Genomic DNA, 22,970 nt, shown 5'->3' with positions numbered 1-22,970 from the left:
ATAAAGAGAGCTCTTAAAATAACTAAAACCCAATAGAAAAATGGGTGGTAGGAATAAGCAATTCAGACCCACAACAAAAACAACAAATAGAAGAAAAGATGCTCTGTCCCACCAAGTATTAAAAGAATGGAAAAGTGAAACAATGAGGTGATGTTTTTCTTGGATGAGATGGTCAAACATTTTAAAGAATTGATAAGAGTGTATATCAGCAGTAGCTCTCATGTCCTACTGGTGAAAGAGTAAATTGGTACAGTATTTTTTATGGCAGTTTGTCAATATTTTTTCAGATTTCAAAATGTGTATACCCTTGATCCATCAATTCCACTTATAGTAATTTACCTCATGAGTGTATTAACATGTATATAAGATACACACCTAAGGATGTTTATCATAGTGGTGTTTGTGATAGGGAAAACCATATAACAGCAAAATAAAACTAGAAGGTACTTAGCTGTTCAGCAGTAGTCCTAGGACTGGTCAGTAAATTATGGTATGACTCTAGAGTGGTGTACTTTTTTCAGCTATTCAACAGAATGAATTAGGTTGGTTTGGATTCATACAGAAAGCTCTCTGAAACAGAGTAAAAGCAAGCAGTAGCATCGCTTATGGGCCAAGTTTCCATTTGTAGTTTTTAAAAAATTCAAATTAGACTTTGTACTTGTGAATGTGTTGAGGGATCCACAGGAAATTGTTGATGGTGGCGATCTTTTGGGTTTTAAGTGTGGATAGGACGTGGGCTGTTTTCATGGTATATCCCCTTTTATATGGTTTGAATTTCATGATGGGCATGTGCAATTTTCAGAATAAAAATCCGTGTTCTTTTATGTGCATTAATTATATTTTTCTTGGATTTTTCCAGATTTCTCTTGCACTTTGTTTTGTTTTGATGTTTGGAAACTCAATGTTATTAACTTCTTATTATGCTTCCTCTTTGGTAATTATTTGGGTAAGTGTCTCTTAAGTACATGGCTATTTTTGAAACTAATGGTTCACCAGTTTTTAATCACTGGCTTGGAATTGGTGAGGGATTTTTGATAAGAATTATCTCAGGCGTTTTTACTGATTTTGTATATATGTAATGGAGTGTTCCAGTATTGCCTTCCCCAACAGGAAAGGAACACAAGAGTTAATACCGGAAATACGAACATAGCACCTTGCCTTCTACCCCTACTTTGCCCTTTCTCTTTCCTCGTCTTTTCTGTCACATGAATTTTGGTCCAGGGTTCATTTTAGAAAGGTTTTGTGCTTTCTTCTTTTTCTTGTTTCTTCCCCTTTGCAGTTTTTCTCCTATTTCTGCTCCATTCTCTGACCCCCTTGCCTCCCTGTGGCGTCTCATAGCAGTCTCTCCTGATTTTGCTGTGATCAGAGGCTTGGCGCCTTGGGTTCTCTTAGGTTTTTTTTTACTCTTTGTGTCTATTTGTGTAAAATATTAAGATAGTTTAAATCAGGTGATGATTCAGTTATATTTTGCTAAAGCACTGCAAAGAGCAGATTTCGATTATTGGGAGACTGTCTTCTAGAATCAGAGCAAAAGGTAAAAGGTCATCTAACCTCTGCCACTTTTGGCAGGAGCACTTAAATAAAAGTCTTCCTAAATTTAAGGACTTCCAGAGGTGGGTATGGCTTTTTTATGAATAGGCCTCACCATTACAAGGTTTTGTTAACCTAAAAGGAAAAAAAATATTCCTATATTTCAAGTGCACATGCTTTAGTATTAGGCTGCTTTCCTGAAGACAAAAGTGCATTGTACTGTCTTAATTGAACGGTATTCTGCTTCTCGAATAGTCGTTTAAGTTACCCAGATTATTTTGGCTTTCTTGATTTCTAGAACCCACAAACAACTTGGGAACTTCGTATTTCTTTGTCCCATTTCACAAATCATATTTAAGATCCTGTTTCCCAAGAGTATGCCTCTTCCCAGTCTGGACTGCTTCCCTTTTCAGGTTGTGTGGCTCAAGTATGCTTACTCACAGATGTTAGCAGTTAGCATATGGGCATGTGGGGTTTTCAGCAATGCCAAAAAAATCATTAATGGAGTTGCTGTGCTTTGAGATTAATGATAGTTCTTACAGTCAGTGAATTCTGTTTGTAATCAGGAAATGTAACAGTACACTCAGTTCTATATTTACATGTGTTCACAGGTAAGCCCTGTTATTACTTAAAGTACATGACTCTTGAAACTTGTGTTCAGGTGCCAATGAAATCTAACCTAAGTACATTTGGCAGGAAACTTCAGTCCAGAACCTATAATGTATCAGGTTTTCTTTTAGGTGCTTGACAGTAAGGTGTGTCTTGGGTATGAATTAAGCATATTTATGTTTATTTCATATTTGGGTGTATAAAAATAAATGATGCCAACAGTTACAGCACATAGAGAATGTATGCATATATAAGTATAAACACACATTTGCCTATTTTTATTTGTCGTAATCTCTTTGAAACCTAAATCATAATACTTTTTTGTATTCTCAGATATTCAGAAACTTCTGAAAAGATTTAATTTGAGTTCATGTATTTCTGTTTTGATCTCCAACCTATTTTTGCCAAGTTTGAAGTAGATTTAGTTCCTTATAGGTACAATATGTGGGAGTCTATTAATTTCCTAGAGAGAGAAAAGATTTGGTAGAGAAGTATTTAGTTGATCCATTAAAAACTCACTTGTAGTTTATTCTAAGAGTTGATAATTTTTAACTTAAATCTTACAACTATAAGACACCTGTCTAAAATTACTATATACTGTATATAATAGTACACACACACACATGCGTGCGTGTGTGTGTGTGTGTATGAATGATACTGCTTCTGAGGTAAATCTGAGATGTAAAATCCGTCATAGAAATTTATATTTGGTAATTGTGTTTTCAACTTTACGAAGTCACTAACTGATCTAATCTACATTGGATAAAACAGGGCTATTAAAGTCAGTGAGCTTGTTGTAATGCTATATGGAACATTGACAATGTGCTGAATTTTAGATTCTTGAGAGTCTTATTATTTAGAAATGTTTTTTGGTATTTGAATTTATGTATGTAAGTATTAACTGTATGCTATGTTATTTTCTCCATGAAGGGTATACTGGAAATGAAACCATATTTCCTGAAAATAAATGTATCCGAACTTAGTTTATGGGTAAGAATCAATCTATTTGAATGCATAAATTTTTCCTTTCCTAAAATATATCATCAGTTTTATGTCTTACTTTTAAGGAAATTAGCTATTCTTATGTAATCCAAGAGATCTAACAGCTTTATGACATAATTAGGGCTCGATTTTAATGTGCCATATCACCCTTTTCATGTGGCAAGTTAAAATTAATGTTGGATAGGTGAAGTATTCTGGTTTTACTTATTTTATCACCTATGTTTTTTCTGGGGAGCAGTGCGTGTGTAAGAGACTGTTAGTAGAAGGGGAATGTAATTGCAATTGCTGTGTAAATCTATAAGATATATTAATTTTGATAGTATCATATGTATATATTTTTATTTTTGGTGATGGCCCCTTGATTTTGGATAACATTCTTTTAAGCTACATTTTTTAGCATCTTTTTTGGGGGTATGGAAATATTTATTTCACATGTGATTAAAGCATTAATTTTTTTCTTCCTTGGCTATGTCTAAGGAATGTCTGTATGAAGCATTTGTTTATTTTTGTTTTGTTTTGTTTTCCTTTTTTAGGTTATCCAAGGATGTTTTTGGTTGTTTGGAACCGTTGTGCTCAAGTATTTGACATCTAAAATCTTTGGCATTGCTGATGATGTAAGTACATTTTTGCTTAAAGGAAGACTTGTGAAGAGTCATACAGGCTAAGAATGAATTACTTGAGTTATTAAAGTACCACTATTTAAGCCAAATTCTAATATGAAGTCTATTCACTTATTATTTTATATAGTTATGATAATAGAAAGTAAATATGACTCTGTGTATAGTCTCTATTCTCCAATATTAATTTCCTGACTCAATCCTGTTATTTTAATTGGTCTTTCTGTATCACAAAGATTTTAAAATTTTAAAGCAAGAAAGCTCTAAAGACGAGCTCAAATTTTAAGGTACATACAGTCATTTTTCTCTGGTTTCTTTATAATTCTTTGGTAGCACATCAGTATGCCATCTTCAGATCATATTATAGTCTTATAGTCTTATTTCCCCAAGCCCGTTTCCTGGTCAGTGCTTGTGAAAGATTTATTTATAAGTAATGTAATCCAAGTTAGTCTTATTAAGAGAAGGGTTTTTTGTTGTTGTTTTGTTTTAGTGTCTGGGTAGGAGAGAAAATAAAATAAAGAAAATAAAATGAAAAAATAAAGAAAATAAAATGAGAAGAATTCTGCTTTATAAGTTTAAGGAGTCTTCTCATTCATAATTATTCTTTGCCTATTTTATTTTGGTGTTTTAGTAAACACACTGATTAAATTTAAAAAAAGAAGCAGCACAACAAACAACACAGAAAGAGTAAAGCAAACCACATATTTTTTCTGTAATTTATTTTAATTGGCCATCTTTCCTTCATCCATAATAGATTAAAGCTCCAGTTTTGAAACTGGGTTTTGTGAAGTCCTGGAATTTGCATACTTTCTGTGGGGGTCTGTCTACTTCCCAGCCTCCCTGGCAGCCTTTCACCCAGGGCAGTTTTGCTTTAATTTCTCATACATTGGGCAATTATGAAGCTTTTCATTTGAACAAAGGAATTTTTTGCTTTAAAATGATTGAAAGCAATTGGGTTGTTCATTGGGCGATCTGCAACCTGTGGAAAGTAGAAAACTATAGTCTAAAGTTACTTATTTACTCATTCAGTATGTACCTGGCGATAGAATATATCCTAGAGATACAGAACTGAGTAAGATACGGTCTAGTGGGATTTCGGGACCATACATAGCAGCTCTAATATAATGTAATAAAGGCTGTGATAAAAGCAGGAATGCACAGGAGAAGAGTCAGGGAAGGCTCCTGGAAGTCCGCTGAGAAGAGGAGCGCTCCAAGGTCATTGAGTAGTGAGGCTACAGAGCATAAGTAGGAAGAAAAGAGAGACAGCCCAAGTTCGGGGGGAGTGGAATCTGTCTCCTCACTGGGGAAGATTATCCAGTTATGGTACTGATTCATGGTAAAGTGATGTTGTGATTTCTGTCACACCCTGATGTTGTAGTAAGGACCAAACAAATTAGAAGTAATTCAATTGCAACTTCAGTATTTCTAGAAAGCTGTAACACTGATAAAGGACATCAGCTCATAGATTCTGAATTGTGACATTGGTTAAAGTAAGAGACTGGCAAGGCCACACAGCCTTTAAGAAGCATTTCCGCTCACCCTTCTCTATTAAGATAATCAGACACTGCCCTGTTCTTTAGGAACCACGTGAGCCATTTCTCAGTACATCCTGACTTCCCATCCCTGCTCCTGTCAACACTCTCCTTGGTAGAAGTCTGAGGTTGTTTACCAGGGAAGCTTAATCAGTACTTAGAGACACATAGTTTTTGCTGGGGGCTGGTAACATAGGCACCTTCTGCCTGGCACGTATCAAAATTCCAGACTCCCAGAAGGAATGTGGGTGCTCCGCAGAAACCAGAGTGTTTTAGGTACAGGGAGCCACTACTCCTTCTCACTTAGGCTGGTAGGAGCCATCTGAAATCTAAGTTCCCTGATGCCAGCCAAGTACCAGCTTTGCAAGCAGATTTTTCAAGGATAGCATCGGGCTCACTATGTTAACTCTCATCTGAACATCAAGTTTGCCCCATCTTTTCCTCTCTTCTGCGCCTTCTCTGTCTTCCGTGAATCTGCATACCACCTCCCAGCCAGTTATAGGTTTGTGGAGAAGCTGGGCTCCGGGATCCCTCAGCCTATGTGTGCAGTTTTCCAGGCCACGGGGATGGGAGAATTGGTTTACCCCCTTGTTGGTTTTCCCATTTCCAGAATCTCTGTAAAGTCTCTAGCTCGTCTGCCAGTTGGCTGGCTGTTCACTGCAGGGATGATGCAACATTAGCCTGGCAAAGCATTGCCTGCTGTTTGACACTTTTATTAACAGTGTCTCTGAGCATAGATTTTTTTGCTCCATGCCCCCAAACAAGTCAGTACCCTCCTGTAGCAAAGGTTCTGCTTCTCATAGCCAGCTCCACCCTTGTGGACCTCTTGGGCCTACCAACCTGGGAAAGTGGCGTTGCTGTGGAGGGTGGATGGGAGCCTCCCAGGCACGAATGCTGCTGACACCCACTGTTCCCCTTCGGAATTAATCAGATTTTGTAGGGATGAGTGCTTCTCAATTTGTTTTCTTTTTGGTCACTTTCTAAAATGGGATATGGTTGTTTTTGACAGTTTTTTTTTTCTAATTTTGTAGGTGTTATTGGGGGAGGGGACTTGTCAGTTTCTACCTCTGCCATTAGGAAGTAAAGTCCCCATTTTCATTGATTCTTGAGTGTTGATCTTTGTATTTCTCGGATAACCTCACTTGCTCACGATATATTATTCTTTCTGTAGATTGTTGGATTGGTTGTTAATATTTTTAAGGATTTTTATATAAGGGAGGTTATTAGTCTGTCGTTTTATTTTCTTACAGTGTTTTTGTCTGGCTTTGGTTTCAAGGTAATGCTGTCTTCCTTAAATTCTTGGGAAGTGTTCAATCTCCTATTTCTTTTTTTAAAAATTAATTTATTTACTTTAGAAAGAGAACACGCATGTGTGTGAGTGCAGGCAGGGCAGAGGAGGGGCAGAGGGAGAGAATCTCAAGGGCAGGGGAGGGGCAGAGGGAGAGAATCTTCCCACTGAGTGTGCAGCCGGACATGGGGCTCTATCTCATGACTTAGGGTTAACCCGTAGGGTTAGGGTTAGGATTAGGGTCAGGGTCAGGGTCATGACTGGAGCTAAAATCAACAGTTGGGGGGCACCTGGGTGGCTCAGTGGTAAAGCCTCTGCCTTTGGCTCAGGTCATGATCCCAGGGTCCTGGGATTGAGCCCCACATCGGCTCTCTCTCTGCTCAGGAGGGAGCCTGCTTCCCTTCCTTTCTCTCTGTCTGCCTCTCTGCCTACTTGTGATCTCTGTCTGTCAAATAAATAAATAAAATCTTAAAAAAAAAAAAAAGTTGGTTGCTCAACCAACTGAGCCACCCAGGCACACTCAATCTCCTATTTCAAAGAGAATTTATATAGAGGTGATGCTATTTTTTCCTACAGTGTTTGGTAGAATTTGATAGTGAAGACTTCAGGGCCTGGAGTTTTCTTCATTAGAAAATTTTCTACTACAAATCCACTTCCTTTAGGAAGTTATTGGTTGTTTATGTCTTTAGAGGAAACTCACCTATTTCATATATGTCATCAAATGGATCATGTTTTTTTTTAAAAAAAATTGTTGTAGGTTTCACTTAGTGAAAATTCCTATTAAAATTTTTGCATGTATGTGAAATGGTCTTTTACATTCTTTTATTATCTTCCTTATTTGGATTCAGAATCAAGATTGTGTTAGTCTCCTATAAAGAGCTGGTTTTTGAGGGTTTTTTTGTGTGTGTGCTGTTTTTCCTGCTTTCTATTTACTATATTCATATTTTCAAAGTACCACCCTTTTTTGAGTCTTCTGGTTTTGCCGAATTGCTCTTTGTCACCAAATTGTGTCATCCTTGTTTCTTATGTCTTTGTGCTTGTTCTGTAGCTTTTTCTAATGCTCAGGGGAAAGTGCTTGACTCTTTTGTTTTTAACCTCTTTTCTTTTCTGATAAATGCATTTAGAGCTATAAATATCCCTATTAGTAATATTTTTTTCTGTGTCTTACAAATTAACTGTTTTGAGATTTTCTTTTTAGTCTGAAGGTTATCAAGTTTTATGTTATTTGGTTTCTAGCCAAAAAGATTTTCAAAGCCATTTCTAGTCATCTTACAATTTTATTGCATTTATGATTAGAAAAAAAATAATTTGTATTATATCGATTCTTTGAAATGTATTGTGGTATGGTATATGAACTTTTAAAAAATATTTTACTTATGTTCAAAAGTAACATGTATTCTCTCTTTGTGAAGTTTGTGTTTTCCATGAGCGTATTAATAATAATATTCAGGTGTTATATTAACAGCCATCTGCTTTTTCTATTTTAAAGGGTAATATTTAATATTTCCAGTGACCACGATCAACTTATCCTACTTTCTACAGTTTTTTCAGCTCTTTATACCCTTTGAATCTATACTGTGAACTGCAGATATGTTCATGATACATATGACCTGTCTTTGCTGTTCACTTTATGAATATAGAATGTCATTTGTTGTCTCTTTTCATTTATTTTTTGCTTGAATTCAGTTTTATGAGATGTTAATGATTGCTAACCTAGATTTCTTTGGTTCAATTTTATCTTATTTTGTTGTCCTCTTCCATTTTCAACCTTTCTACATACTATTGTTTTAAACATGTGTCTTGTAGACAATATAAAATTTGAATTTTTTCCCTGAAATCCAGTTTGAGCAACTGTCCTTTAATTTGTGAACTTAAGGTCTTTACATATATGGCAGTCATTGTATTGGGACTTATTTCTTCCATTTTGTTTTAGAGTTTCCAACTATTTTACTTGCTTTTTCAATTCTTTCTCCTTTTGATTGCATGGTTTTCTTATGCTATTTAAGGCACTATATATTCTCCCTTTTGATTTTTTAAACTTATCAGCGTACATTTCTTCCCCAACAAAATAAAGTATTTTGGAATTCTTTAGCACATTCCCACCATCCCTTAGTTCCTACTCTCCCCAGTCCCCTCCTGCTTCATGTACATATCATTTAGGATTTTAGCTATGGTTTGTTTTATGTAATTTCCCTCTTCTTTTTTTTTTTTTTGTTCTTGCTTTTTTAGACAATAATGAATTGAAAATTTGGTAAATGCTTTCTCATTTGGTAATTGCAAATAATCCTACTTTCCTCACATGACTTTTTATGCGAAGTAATGAGATGATGTATGTGAGAGCACTGGGTAGCATATAAAGAATTACACATATAACTGATCATTATTTGAAGGTAGATGTTTTTCCAAAGCCTGCCCATTTTCTACTTCTTTCAAAGTCTTTTTTTTTTAAAAAGTGGGCTCCATGCCCAGCAGGGGGCCTAGTGTGGGTGGGGCTTGAATTTATGACCCCGAGGTGGACCAGAGCTGAGATCAACAGTCAAAGGATTAACTGACTGAGTCGCCCAGGCATCCCTTAATCCTCTTTTCAGAAATCGATATTAATGTTTTCTTTTCTTTCACTCTGTTGCACTCTGTCCCTTAGGATTGACAGAGGTTTGTGTGTGTTACCAAGCCTGCTACCCCTGGTAGGTTCAGGAAAAGGAGGTGTTGTACAGTGTATTTTGTCAGGCTCAGCACACTGAGCCGGGAAAACCCAGGGAAAAAAAGCCTTTGGTCTGCTGGTGATGAATCGTGGAAGGCGGGCGTTGCTGGAGCTATCATTTGCCAGCAAGAGAAGGGGAACCATGAAATTGCAGTGCTTTAACAGAAGCAAGTCTGGCATGGGAACAGCGAGCTCTGCGATATAGAAAGCTGTTTTTAGATACTATGAAGATTAAAGTGCGTTACTACAATATATGGCATAATCTAATGGTACCCCACGTTATTCCTTCCTAGGCTCATATTGGCAACTTATTAACATCAAAATTCTTCAGTTACAAGGATTTTGATACTTTATTGTATACCTGTGCAGCAGAGTTTGACTTTATGGAAAAGGAGGTAAGATGCAATTTCTAGTTTTCCTTCCTCAGGTTTTGGTCCATTCATTTTTCATAAAGGGCGCTCCTCTTATCTTGGACTCCCTTCTGTGCTCTTACCTCAGTGGGAAGGAAAGGAAAGTGATGGCTTGGAGGAGGACATTCCTACTACTGTTAGTATGGTCTTTTCGCATTTTGATAATTGAGAAGCATGCCTTCAGACTAGCAATAGTGTTTTGGATGGGTAAACACGGAGGCATTTCAAGTAGCCTTGTTTCAGGGATGCCGCTCTCGAGCTCTCACATTTCCATTCACTTTGTGGTTGTTGATTTGAATAATCTCATTGCTCTGAAATATCATTGAGTACAACTTTTCCATTCCAACAGTGTTTTTCTTTCTAAAACTGTATTCAGATGTTTAAAAAGAAAGCAGAGAGTAGCGTGGGGGGTTGTGAGATGGAAGTCTGCAAGAGTACTTGAGGTTCTTGGACAAGCAACTCTCGTTTGTTCTTCTGTCATGGCTTACTAGTTCCTAGTGGTATGCTGCGAAAAGATACTGTGAGAAGCAAATGAGATATGTAGAGAAGGATTTTGACATTTTAATGATATTTTGTATAAAATATGTTGTAGCGATCAGTGAGCTGGCTTGGTTCAACAAACATGTATGTATATGTATATATAGTTACAGATATACATATAGATAGAGATATATAGATGTGTGTTTTTTTTTAACACCACCCATGTGGCCCCAATTTATTATATTTTATTATCTATGAGACATTTTCCTTCAAAGCTCTGTGTGTGTATTTTTTGCACACACACAAAAAATACTCTAGCTCCCCTGATCCTGCTAGGTGGCTACGTCTGTGCCCTGAGTTACGGACCAGGGGATGATAGTGTACCCCACTGCACACTCTTACCAACCAGACATTCTGAATTGAGCACGTCCTGCAGATGTACTGTTTGCTCCAGTGACCTGTCAGTCTTCATTCCCAGGTTCTGGCAAATTTTGACACATAATGGCTAATATATAGTGTATGAATGATAGTATTGAGCCCACAGGAAGAAACTAAAGAAGAGTGTCTTGCGAGACATTCAAATACATGTTCACAGAAAATCAAGACTCCTTCAAGCAAGTGGTAAAGGAAGTAGAGGGTAAACATCGACAGAGCGGGAGGATATGGCGGAAGTCCTTTGGTGTTATTGAGGATATTCATACCACTCTAACCTGAGAGTATGCAGCATCAGTGAGGTGATAGAAGAAATTGTTTATTGAGGCATAGCATGACTTCGGTTAATTTGAAGAAAATAGCAAAGCTGTTTGCAGCCTGGTATTCCACATCTCTGTAGGTATCTTCCCAGGGCTGTGCTGTAGAGACAGTATGGTGCCCGTTCCGAGAAGGCATCCATTGTATGATACACCCAAACACTGGGAGAAAGGAAGAGTTTGTCATGATATTATACTGATATGGAAAGACATGTATCATGGAATGAACAAATGGTATGCCCTTATTTACCTATAATTAACATGCATAGAATAAGGTATAAGAGAGCAAAACTTTAACAGTGGTTTTGACTGGAGAGATAATTAATGATTAACTATTTTTGCAATTTGTATCTTTGAAATTTTATGCAGTAGTCATATTTTAATTATATTCTGCTTGAATTTATGACCCTGAGGTTGACCTGAGCTGAGATCAGCAGTCAGACGTTTAACTGACTGAGTAAAAGCAAAGAGGGGGATCTTTCCTTTCTAGATATAGAAATGGTGAGCAACACTATTTAAAGTACAGCAATACTAAGGAACATTTTTATGGCCAAAAATAGGCAATGCTTGGATAGACCCATGTGTATGTACTTAACTGTGTTTATGTGTATGTACTTGATAGGAAATGAAGAGAGAAGCACAGATAAATAGTTAAAATGCATTATTTCATAAATACTTGAAAAATGGGATTTGGGGTGAGGAGTTAGGTTAAAGCCTTGTGTCACATTATGCAATAAACTTCAATTCAGTTAATTAATATGTCAAAATTAAATGAAGCCTGAAAAATAAATTTGAGAGACATTTCAATGAGTATTAGCTTCATTTTTTAATGAGCATAATAGCTGTCCAAAGCACATATGAGAATGATTAATAAATTTGACTGCATGTAACTTAAAACATCTGTACATTAAATATTATAAAAATTAAAAAGCAAAGACTAACTGGAATGACTCTAGCTATAAATATAACAAATGAAACTAGGGATTAATGTAGTGAGTATAGGAGATTGTCCAAATCAGTAAAAATTACCGATGACTCGACCCTTCTCCACCACCAAAAATACATCCTCACTCCCACACACATATGCAGAAATGGGGGAAGGATATGAACAGAAAACTCATTGGGGAAGAAATTCTGGTAACTGATTAAAATGTGAAACTGGTTGTCATCTTTATTTTTTCTGCATTTTTTAATTTTTACAATGAGCATGTATAACTTTTATGCTTAGAATAAAACAAAAAAATTCGTGGAAAAGGAACTTATAATTCTAAAGCTCACACACATGTACACACACACGCCTACTCTTTTCCCTGTGTGGTTTGTTTCCTTTGTATTTGTCCATGTGCCTATACTCTCCCTGATGGATCTTTTGGAATTGAGGAAATTGTATACTTTGTTTCCTTTATATTAATTCTTTTATATACTAACTGGAGTCCCTTCTGTTGGTTTCCTACTGAGAGTTACGCTGAACTTAGTCACTTCTTAACCCCCCATTTCTGATTTATTGTAATACTACAATCAGTGACAATATTTTACTTCCCATATAATTACCAGTGACATTATTTTACATTATTTTACTTCTCCCCTCTGACCCCACTGTAGGAGTCCCACTGCACCTTCAGTATCTGGACATGTAACCACTCATGCTGTTTTCTATCACCTTTGTATCCCTGCCCTTGTCACAGTTCTGTAGGTTGGTGTTTTTAATGCTGCATGTTCTGGGACTGAAGCCTCTCATGCCTATTTCTTGATTGTGTGAAGCTTACTCTCCAGTGGATTCCTCAGGAAGGGCCATAGGGCCCATAATCCCTGAGTTTTCACATGTTCAAATATTTTATCAGTGGCTTTTATATGTGAAGGTCTGGCTAGATACAAAATCTTTGGCTCATGTGTTTTTCCTTGACTGTCTTAAATAAATTACTCCACCATCTTCTGGTCTAAGTGTTGCTGTCAAAGTTTGATGCTAATCTGATTTTTTCATTTTAAGAAAAATATTTAAAAATATTTTAAAAACAAAGTTTTGGGATATAATTTTAAAATTGTTTATTTGTTAAATACTTTAAATGCAATTTTGATACATTGCCTTTTTAAGGTAAACACCTGAATCTCACAACTTTTCTTACAGTTATTGTTAGTTGTTATTAGCAAATGTCTAAATTTTTGAATAATAAAATACTTTTGGTTATATGATTTTTATGAGGTTAAGACAATTAAAAATTTACAAAATAGAAATAAGTATATTTTAAAAGTGTAAGTATTGTGTAAATGTTTATAAAGGTAAATAGTAAAATAAAAACATAAAAAAGTCTCCTTTTAATGAGACTTCTGTGAAGTATGCATTTGGGGGCTAATAAATTATCAAAATTACTTGTGTAATATGGGATAACAAGCCAGAAAAGTGGACTAATGAGGGGGAAAATCAGAAAATACTACTTATATTTTATATTATTAAAATGTAGCAGTGTTTTTAATATGTTGAAACTAGATGTCTCTTGATAAATATATTTGGAAAAGTGTACCTTATTTAACTCAATGATACAGGATGATTTTTGTGAAGGTAAATGGTGGTGGTAAGCAAATCAATTGCAATTTAGAAATTTCATGCCTAGAGTTGTTTAAGACTATGACTTCAAATGATTGTGAAATATATAGGATTGCAGTTGTAGGGGTTTGTTATAAATGTTTCTGTAGTTTTAAGGAAAGGTAAAAATGTTTTTATTTCTCTTGTAAACATGGGTCATTAGTGTGTGTGTGTGTGTGTGTGTGTGTGTGTGTGTGTGTCTTGGAACAATGGTTAAGATTTTTACCCCCCACCAAATGTGCAGGAAAAGCTCATGCCATTTAAAGGAGTTCTGCTGACCATAGGTGAATATTAAGTTGAGTTCTCTAGTTAGAAAAGTAGTGTGCAAAGAAGGAACAATAATCTTTCCAGTCCCAGTCACATTTTATACTTACAAGTGTTTGGGGACTGTATTTGTGTTTTCAACTCAACATTTTGGGGAAGTTTGTTTCTATGGAAATGCATCTTCATTTTTATGATGGGACTCAAGTCAGTGGGTATACTGGATGGACTCAAATGGGTGAAGGCTCTGTTTACACTTTTTAAAATTCATTTTTTTCATTATTGGAAATGAAATTTTGTCTGAAAATAATATTTTCCTCTAACAAAATATCTCTGAATTTCAGACTCCACTGAGGTATACAAAGACATTGTTGCTTCCAGTCGTTCTGGTTGTGTTTATTGCAATCGTTAAAAAGGTAGGTCTATCACATCTATTTCTTAAGAGCTCTTTCTTTTTTTTTTTTTTCTTTTTTATTAGTTTATCTATTTTGGAGAGAGAATGGGCTAGAGGGGGAGGGGCAGAGGGAGAGAGAATCTCAAGCAGACTGCCCCTGAGTGCGGGGCCAGTTGCAGGGCTAGATTGCATGACTCTGAGATCATGACCTGAGCCAAAGCCAAGAGTCAGATGCTCATCTTATTGAGCCATCCAGGTACCTTCAAGAGCTCTTTCTTAAAATAAAATACTTTATTTCTACACAGTAGTTAAGTATCTTAAGTTATATGTTAATGACACAATGTTTTATATGGATTTGTTGAAACATATTCTGTATTTTCTCACTTCTAGCCCTAGATGAACATTTACAAGCCTTAAAAATATTCTACTGTCTACCAGCATAAAATAGACATAGGAAAAGGATGGTTCAAGTTTTGATAGTCATGTATTTTTGAAAGACATGATCAAAGAGACCATATTGACCCAGATACAGTTATTTTTGTCTTTGTAAATTATTACTGACTTTTAGCTTTATGTAATATTTCACTAAAATATTTAAAATATGCCATTCTAAGTCATCCGTGCATTGCTCACAAAGTCCTGGATCGAGTTTATTATTATTGATCAAAAAAATAGAATATTAATAATGTATTACCAACATCGATAAAATTGTTAGACTCCCAACTTGCCTTTGATAATGAAATTCTAAGCCCAGATTTGACAGGTCAGGGAAGTTCCCGTTTTTAGCAAAAAACAGGCATGATATTCTCTTTTTTCTTTTAACATTTGGCAAATTCTGGAACTGCAAGTGTTTTAAGAGAATGAATAAAGATTAATCTGTAATCAAGATAACAGATGATAGACCCTAAAGGTTTTCTGATTTGTAGTTAATGATCTCTGTGTTAACACAGTGTTATGTATTTGTAGAATATTCTGTGCTATAATTATTGTTCACATTATATATTTGTACTCTCCCCAAACATATCCCATGTGTTATTGTACCTGCTTATTTGACAGCCCTGTTGGGGATATTATTATCCCCATTTTGACAGATGCAGCTTTAGAAGATCAGAGAGGTTGTTACCAGACTCACATTGTGCCCATTAAAAAGCAAGGGAAGAGCAAGAATCAGACTCGGCACCTTTCCTGCCTTATTGGGTGCTGTGTTGTGTTCAGCTTTATAGTCTCACAAGCTTTTCAAATCTAATGAGTTTATTGCCAATCACTTTCTGCTCTATGCTGGCCTCTGTGCTTCCTTTGCACTTTTGCATACTTTATGTGTGTGTGCACCCCGTAGGTAATCAAAGAATACCGATGTCGGCAATTCAGAATGCATTAAAAAGACAGCAACCTGGATGGCTAGAGATGATGAAAACAGTTACATCAGGTTAAAAAAAAAAAGCTCAGATGTTTGATTTAAAGAAGAAGGATTCAAAGGGGAAAAGGATAATTATTTTCAAATATTTAAAAGCCTGCCACTTAGAAACAAGAGTATACTCATTTTGGCTCCTTAGAATCATCGCCAATTCTAGGGGGAAGGATTTTTGACCAGAAAAAATCTGGAGACTAGGAAAGCATTGCAAACTCAAGCAGCAGTTGGGTGGTTCTTCCAAGAGGTGGATGAAAACATGTGAGCAGTGTCGTAGAGGACACCCACACTGGGGATAGGATTCAGATTCGATGACCTTCCAGTTGCTGCTAAATATGCAAACTCAGTGTTTGGTTAGTTGTACGTATCAGTCTCCAAGCTCGTTGTCCAGATATGTGTATATATGATTGAGGAGAGGCATTACCAACAACCTTGGCACTGTGTAATTTACTGAATGTGAATTGGAAGCCAGAAGGTCGGGTTTCAGGGCTTCGCAATGCTTTCTAGTTGTTCCACCTTCTGGGAGATCATCTAATCTGTCTGAGTCTCTTTGCTTATTTACAAAATGAGGGTAACACAATCTACCTGAACAGGGTTGTTGGATATTAGAGATGATCGAGTACTGTATAAATGGAAGCGTTTGGTGTTATAATTATTTCCCGAATTATTTCTTATCTCCATACTTCTTACATTTTTAAGTAGATGTTTGAAAGTTTAAAGGATACTTTAGTTGAAATTTTGTTTTTCCCAACACAGCTCTTCTAAAGTGTTAAAAAATCTATTTGCAGATTATTAGTGATATGTGGGGTGTCTTAACTAAACAACAGACACATATAAGGTAAATATGCTATTTAATCATTTTACATTAGTAAGTAGATATTAACAGCGTATTTTTATAGTTGATGTTGCACACTCAGCGTTTGATAACTAGTGTTTTTGATTGTCATTCCTCGTCTTTGCTTTTCTCATTACTCCCTATCAGTGCAGAGCTCAGAATATCACTTATTCATACTTCAGATTCCATCTGTACAATCTGACTGTGGGCCTACTCATACCCTGTACATAAAGGATACAACTTTGTGCTTCAGTTTAGTAGGGAACAAAAATTATTCTGTTAATGTTTTAGGACCAATGGGCTGTCTTTTGAGAGAAGAGCAGGGAAATATAAAACTAATTCCATACTTCATATTTTACACAGAATAAATTCCAGATGGAGCAAAGATTTAAATGTAGGAACAAAATAAAACCTCAATATTAACCAAGAGATTATTTTTAGAGTTTTAGGATTAAAGTCCCCGTTAAGGATGACATAAAACCTGTAAGCTAGAAGGAAAGATTAAAAGGCTGGCCAGATAAATATTTTCGTTTGATAAGATACTGTGAACATTGTTCAGAGAAGAAGGAAAATGGGGGGAAATGCTCACAGTATATGACAGAGGACTAATGACCGGCATGCATAAAGGACTTCTACAAATTAATAGGAAAAATGCTAAAACCCCATTAGAAAAATGAGTGAAAGACACGAAGAGACAACTGAGAGAAAAAGAAATTCTCATTTTCCTCTTTTCCACTGCACTCATATCCCATGGACCTCCTTTCTGCTCTTTAGCTATGGCGGCTGTTTTCTGCCTCTGTGGTTTTGCCCTGGCTGTACCCTAAGGTCATCACTTGGCCCTCTGCTCCCCACAGCCTGGCTCTGTATGTGGCCAACTCCTTTAATTCTTGTGTAAATGTAACCTCCTTCAAGAAGCCTTTCCTGACCATCACTTTTGAGGAGATTCCTTGTCTCCTTGCTTATTATTCTCCATCATCACATGCTTTATCTCTCAGCATTCACCACCATTTACACCTGAACACCGGTGCGCTGCCTGTCTGCCATGGCACCGCAGTTTTCCCCCTACCTCTCTCTTCTCTAGTCATGGTGTCTTTGTAGTTAGCCCATTAAGGACCTTCCCACTATGGGGCTCTGCACTTTCTGTCTGCCTGAGGGATGCTCAATCTCAAACTCTCTCCTTCAGGTCTTGCTCTTGTGTCCCTCAGTTGGTGACCACATGTTTTGACATACACCTTCCCGGTTACCCACACTCCTGGCGTCTTTTGCCCTGTTTCCTTTCTCTCCACAGTACTTACCACCATGTGACATATGCTCATTTGCTTTTTGTTAGTCTCCCTTGACTTTGTGTAAGCTCTGTGAGGGAACAGGTATTTTCTTGTCTTATTTACTGCTGGATCTCCAGTGCCATCAGTGCTCAATGGGATTGAGGGTGGATGGGTTTGTACCCTGTAGTCCTGAGGGGTCAGTTTTAGTAGGGAGAGACAGTTGGTAATCAAGAAACCACTCAATGAACACTTTTGAGGAGATAAAACAGGGAAATGGAATAGGAGTGATTATCAAGAGGGGCACTGAATGTGGGCGTCTCCCTGATGTTTGACGGAGTAAGATTAGTCTAGTGTGATTGAGGCGTGGTGACTGAGGGGGAATGTGGTAGATGATGAGTTTCAAGAATGAGAAGTAGGAAGACCATGTGAAGCATAGTGAGGATTTGAGAGTTTATTCTAATTACAAAAGGAATCCACTGGAGGGTTTTAAGTAAGGATTGGCATGACTAGATTCCCATTTTCAAAATATTGCTGTCATCGCTGTGATGATCATTGAAATGGGATGGTGGGGGGAGGGGGTTGTGGGGTCAGAGGAAGTTGTAGGGAGGGCATATAGGTTTTAAAGCATTTATATTTTCTCAGGAAATTAAAACTGTCAAGCAAAACTAAAGGGGGATTTTGTGGCTATTTGTATATTCCAAAGCCCTTGCTGAAAACATCTTTTTATGTGTGGTTTCCTGAATGATCTCTGTAGCAGTTACAGTTTATGGGGGAGCTCAGAGACCCCATAAACTGTAATGAGAAGCAGGGGTATGGAAGTATGAAGGCTTCAGGCTTCCCTTCAGTTCATTCTCTGTTCTGCCAGAATATCCCCAGGGAGGTATCTGATAGACCATACTGTGCCTTTTGTTGGCCCAGTAATTGTCCATGTAATCAAATGTTCAGAGTATGCAACACTGTCCTTTAAAAAAAAAATCAAATGTCCTTTAAAAGATTGTGGCATCAGTTTCAGTTCATAACTGTTAGTTATTTTTATTTACATATATGTGTCCTTGGAATATTGTATATGCAACTTACAAAACTCGTATTTGTAAGATAATAATGCAAATAATTGAAGTAAGTGCTTCAGTAATGATTCAATAGTAGTATTTCTTACTCCATTTCAGGAAACACCAGTTTGACCACGGAGAGGTAAAGACTCAATATTACTAAAATGTTCTTTATTTTAATGTTTGTGTGTATTTGGACTTTTCTTTCTAGTTCCAGTTTCTAAGTATTGGTAATTGTCATTAATCATCTTCAGAATAGGTCTATATGTGTTTTTATGAGACTATTACAAACACAACCATTCATTTGTTAAAATGGTTAAGTAGGAAACCCATTTGGTCTGCTCTGATCATCCTCATGATGACCCAGCTTATTGTGTGAATAAGCAGCAGCTCCCATCTCTGGTGATTCCACCTGTTTTCCTCCCTCCCTTCCTGCTGCCTTCTCTCCCTCCCTCCTCCTTTCTTTCCCCTTTCCCCATTCCCCCATTCCCCCTTCCTTCCTTTCTGTTTTTTTATTTATTTCTAATAAATGTATGATAGACATTAACATGATATTGGTTTCAGATATACAACATAATTAATCAGATGTGTGTACATTGTGAAATGATCACCATAATAAGTCTAGCTAACATCCATCACCATACACAGTTACAAAAAATCTTTTTTCTTGTGATGAGGACTTTTAAGATCTACTGTCTTAGCAACAATGTAGTGACTATAGTTAATAATACCGTATTGCATATTTCAACCTGGTTTTGATGGCTGCTCCAAGGCAGAGCTCTGGGATCTTAAACAGTACTTATTTTTGTTTACCACTTTCCTGTCTTAATCTGATGGTAGCACCAATGTTGATTCAGAAATGTGGGCTTTATTAACTGCAGGCTTAACTCTGAGCAAAATTCTAAAACCACTTGTGGTACTGACTTATAACTTTAGCTTCTAATAAGATGGAGAAGTTTGAAAGTGAATTTTAAGACTCGTTTATTTCAGAAATCAAAATATTGTTACTAAGAAAAATTGCCCTTTCCTGGATATTCATCTATTTAACAATATATTAAACTTCACAAATAGTAGGAGTGAAAAAATATTTTCTCTTTCTTTCAGCTAGTTTATCATGCATTGCAGCTTTTAGCATATACAGTCCTCGGTATTTTAATTATGAGACTAAAACTCTTCTTGACACCACACATGTGCGTTATGGCTTCCTTGATCTGTTCAAGACAGGTAAGATGGTTATGTTGGAATTATAGTTGCTATGATCACTTTACCCCCACCTTTGTTATTGAATGGCCCTAAAATAATGTTGAATTACTCAAAAGTCTTTAAATTGTTGTAGTGAAAGTTCTTCATGGTTTTGTATTAATTTTTCCTAAAGGGCAAAGGCCAAAAAAGGTCATTTATTCTAAAATAGTGTTTGGCATGCAGTAAATAGTCAAGTCGTGTAGGCTGAATTCATGAGTGATTACTACAGATGTTGATAGAAAACAGAGCTCCATTGTAGAAGTAATTTTTTATTGTTTTAATATTCCTACCCTGAAGAATTCCAGCCGGTGATTTCAAGTTGCAGTTACTTTCCAATAGATGTTCTTTTCGGCATCAAGCTTTAAAAAAACTTTTTTTCACTTGAGTATACATTTGTATGCACATCCCTGACTTGACTTTTTAAAATTTAGTGTAAGCCATTTTGGTTATTTGCTACTTATTTTTCCTGGCTAACTGCCTCCTTGCTCTGTATCCACAGATTTATGCTTCTACACAGTGTCCCCTTTTCATCAGACCATTAGCCAAGGTGCAGAAGTTCTCTTAAATTTACCAAATATTTACTAAGCATCTATAGTATGTTCAAGGGATGAAGGTAGAATGGTAAATAGAGAAATCAAAAAGCAAAAAAACATATATGCCCTCAAAAAACTGGTTCTACAGACATGTAGAGAAATTAAGGAGAGAATGATAGGGACAAAGTGTTATTGAGTGTGGACTATTTAAATGAAAATATCAGCCAGCCTCAAGACTCCCAATCAGAATGGTGGTGTTGTATTAGAGAAGCACTGCTTATCTGAGGCCTGACCTAGGGATGAGGACTTCCTTCCTGACTCCTCCAGGCTGGGGCAGGAAATGAGGTTGATGGGAAACCTTGCCTCTTAAATCCCAACCTGCACCATGACTGAAGATAGAGGACCTTGCCCCAGGCAGGCCTCACAGGTGTGGAACCTCGGCAAACACATGAGGGCCCACCCTCAGAAGGACCCTACACCTACTTGGATGCTCTTCTGTTGTTCTTTTGAACTTCTAAATAATTTTTGAGCAAAAGGCTCCACATTTTCATTTTACACTGGGCCTGGCAAATTATGGAGGTGGTCCTGGCTTTACCTGAACCTGGAATTAGAATAAATTGAGAGAACTGCTTCTTAAATTATATCCCACCTGTGTAAGGCTAATGGCAAAATTCTTTTAATCCCTCTGGACATTGTTTCTAGAACTTTCTCTCAAGATAATTAGTTCTTTATCTGGGACTCTCTTCCAGAGAGTGTGTTCTCTGGGAAGAATTTTTGTTGATTGGATGCAGGCTGCTTTGTACTAACAGTTATCAACGTAGTCTTCATTTGGTTTCAGCTGTTTGGATGGCTCTTTTGCAAAGTACATCCTGGTGCTGTTGTTTTTGCTGTATTAGCAGCAATGTCAATACAAGGTTCAGCAAATCTGCAAACCCAATGGAATATTGTAGGGGAGTTCAGCAATTTGCCACAAGAAGAACTTATAGAATGGATCAAATACAGTACTAAACCAGGTATGTGTTTTCTCCATAGTTTTATAGACCACTGCAAAATCTTAAACCCACATTATTTCCAATGACCTTACTCTTTGTAGGCAGTGCTGCTTCTAGGTTATTCAGAAAAAGAGAGATGTCAATCTTACTTAAATGGTTTGCAAAAGAAATGTTGTATTTTTTTAGTAATCTATTCTGGTTTTTCTTCCCATAGATTCTAATGTTTTTGTTTTTGTTTTTTTTTTCAAAAAGACTTCTGTGGCATGATTTACAATAATTTTTTTGTGCTTATTTTCCGAAAGAGTTTTTAATCTTAGTCCTGCACATTCCTTCTTGAAATAAACTCATGGAATATGACACTTTATTCAAGGGAGATTTTATTGTTATCTGAGTATCAAATGACTGCATTTTAAATCATTTTCCAGAATTCTTGGTGCTATAAAACTTTCCTAGTCCATCTAACACTTCTTTCCTGGAGGCAGGAAAAATGTCTAGGACATTACAAAAATAAACAAACAAGCAAACAGACCCATACCCTAGAAGTCCTCACTGATGAAAGGAGAAGGCTCTAACTTCCAAAGGAAATGGTTTACCCAAACCAGGGGGCTGGTAGCATTTTACCGGCCGGCTGACTTCAGTCTGGGTCTTCCACTGAATCTTTAAAGTCGTGAACCTCGCCGGGCCTCCCCTTTCTCACCTGTGAAGTGACTGCGTTGACCAGAAGGAGACCTTGTAACGCTCACTGAGTGTCTTCCTGAGACTGCCTTTGCTGCTTTGCAGACGCGGTGTTTGCGGGTGCCATGCCCACCATGGCAAGTGTGAAGCTGTCTGCGCTTCGGCCCGTTGTGAACCATCCACACTATGAAGATGCAGGGTTAAGGTTAGTACACAGTTCTCACATCTCCCAAAACAAATTTCTCACACAGATCCCGAGTGAGGAAACTGGTGAAATAATGAGGAGTGTTTCTAGAAGGCTGTGGCGAACGGGGATTTATAGCATTAGGGGAGAAAACAATGCTGAAATAAGAGGGCTGAGTCAGATACAAAACTGTTTATTGGGCAGTAAAACTACAAACTTTGGGGTTCTCTACTCGGCTGCAGAATGAAATCATAGCATGTCCGTCTTCCGCAGGTGAAGAGGGCTGCAAGATGTCAAGGTCCTTATTAGGCATCACTGTCCTTAAGCTCCCCAGAAGATTCATGAACCGCTAGCTTTTATTAAGGTTTCCTTTTGGCTATTTCTCTTGAATTCTGAGGAGTCAGTTGAAATGGAATCCCATTCAAAGAGGGTTTTATTCTGATTTTCACCCATATAGCCTACTAGAATGATCTTGGTTTTTATTCTTAATATTTTTCATAAGTTAGAGTATTGTGTTCTCTTTGAAAAGGACATAGATTTAATTTTCATGCAGTTTCTGGGATAGGTCAAGCTATTCATTTCCTAAGTGATTGGGTGAATCCTATTAATCTGTTCTTTTGTGTAACAGTGAAA

General features: G+C 36.8%; 1 protein-coding gene across 4 annotated transcripts in view; it reads left to right on the top strand.

Moving 5' to 3' along the window:
* Positions 1-22,970, top strand: part of DPY19L1 (dpy-19 like C-mannosyltransferase 1) — a gene marked incomplete at its 5' end in the record, with an annotated part of 91,616 nt that overhangs the window by 60,104 nt on the left and 8,542 nt on the right. For all 4 annotated transcript variants that reach the window (XM_080818195.1, XM_080818197.1, XM_080818196.1 and 1 more), the window contains 10 exons: positions 860-946; positions 3,070-3,129; positions 3,675-3,755; positions 9,573-9,674; positions 14,105-14,176; positions 16,351-16,400; positions 18,829-18,853; positions 19,816-19,935; positions 21,325-21,499; positions 22,259-22,358. In XM_080818195.1, the coding sequence (XP_080674321.1) occupies positions 860-946; positions 3,070-3,129; positions 3,675-3,755; positions 9,573-9,674; positions 14,105-14,176; positions 16,351-16,400; positions 18,829-18,853; positions 19,816-19,935; positions 21,325-21,499; positions 22,259-22,358 (872 nt within the window). The remainder of the gene's footprint in view (positions 1-859; positions 947-3,069; positions 3,130-3,674; positions 3,756-9,572; positions 9,675-14,104; positions 14,177-16,350; positions 16,401-18,828; positions 18,854-19,815; positions 19,936-21,324; positions 21,500-22,258; positions 22,359-22,970) is intronic.

The sequence above is a fragment of the Martes martes genome, assembly GCF_963455335.1.
Source record: "Martes martes genome assembly, chromosome: 11".
Taxonomy (NCBI): domain Eukaryota; kingdom Metazoa; phylum Chordata; class Mammalia; order Carnivora; family Mustelidae; genus Martes; species Martes martes.
Note: the sequence above shows the minus strand (reverse complement) of the source record. Positions and strands in the feature narration are given on the sequence as shown.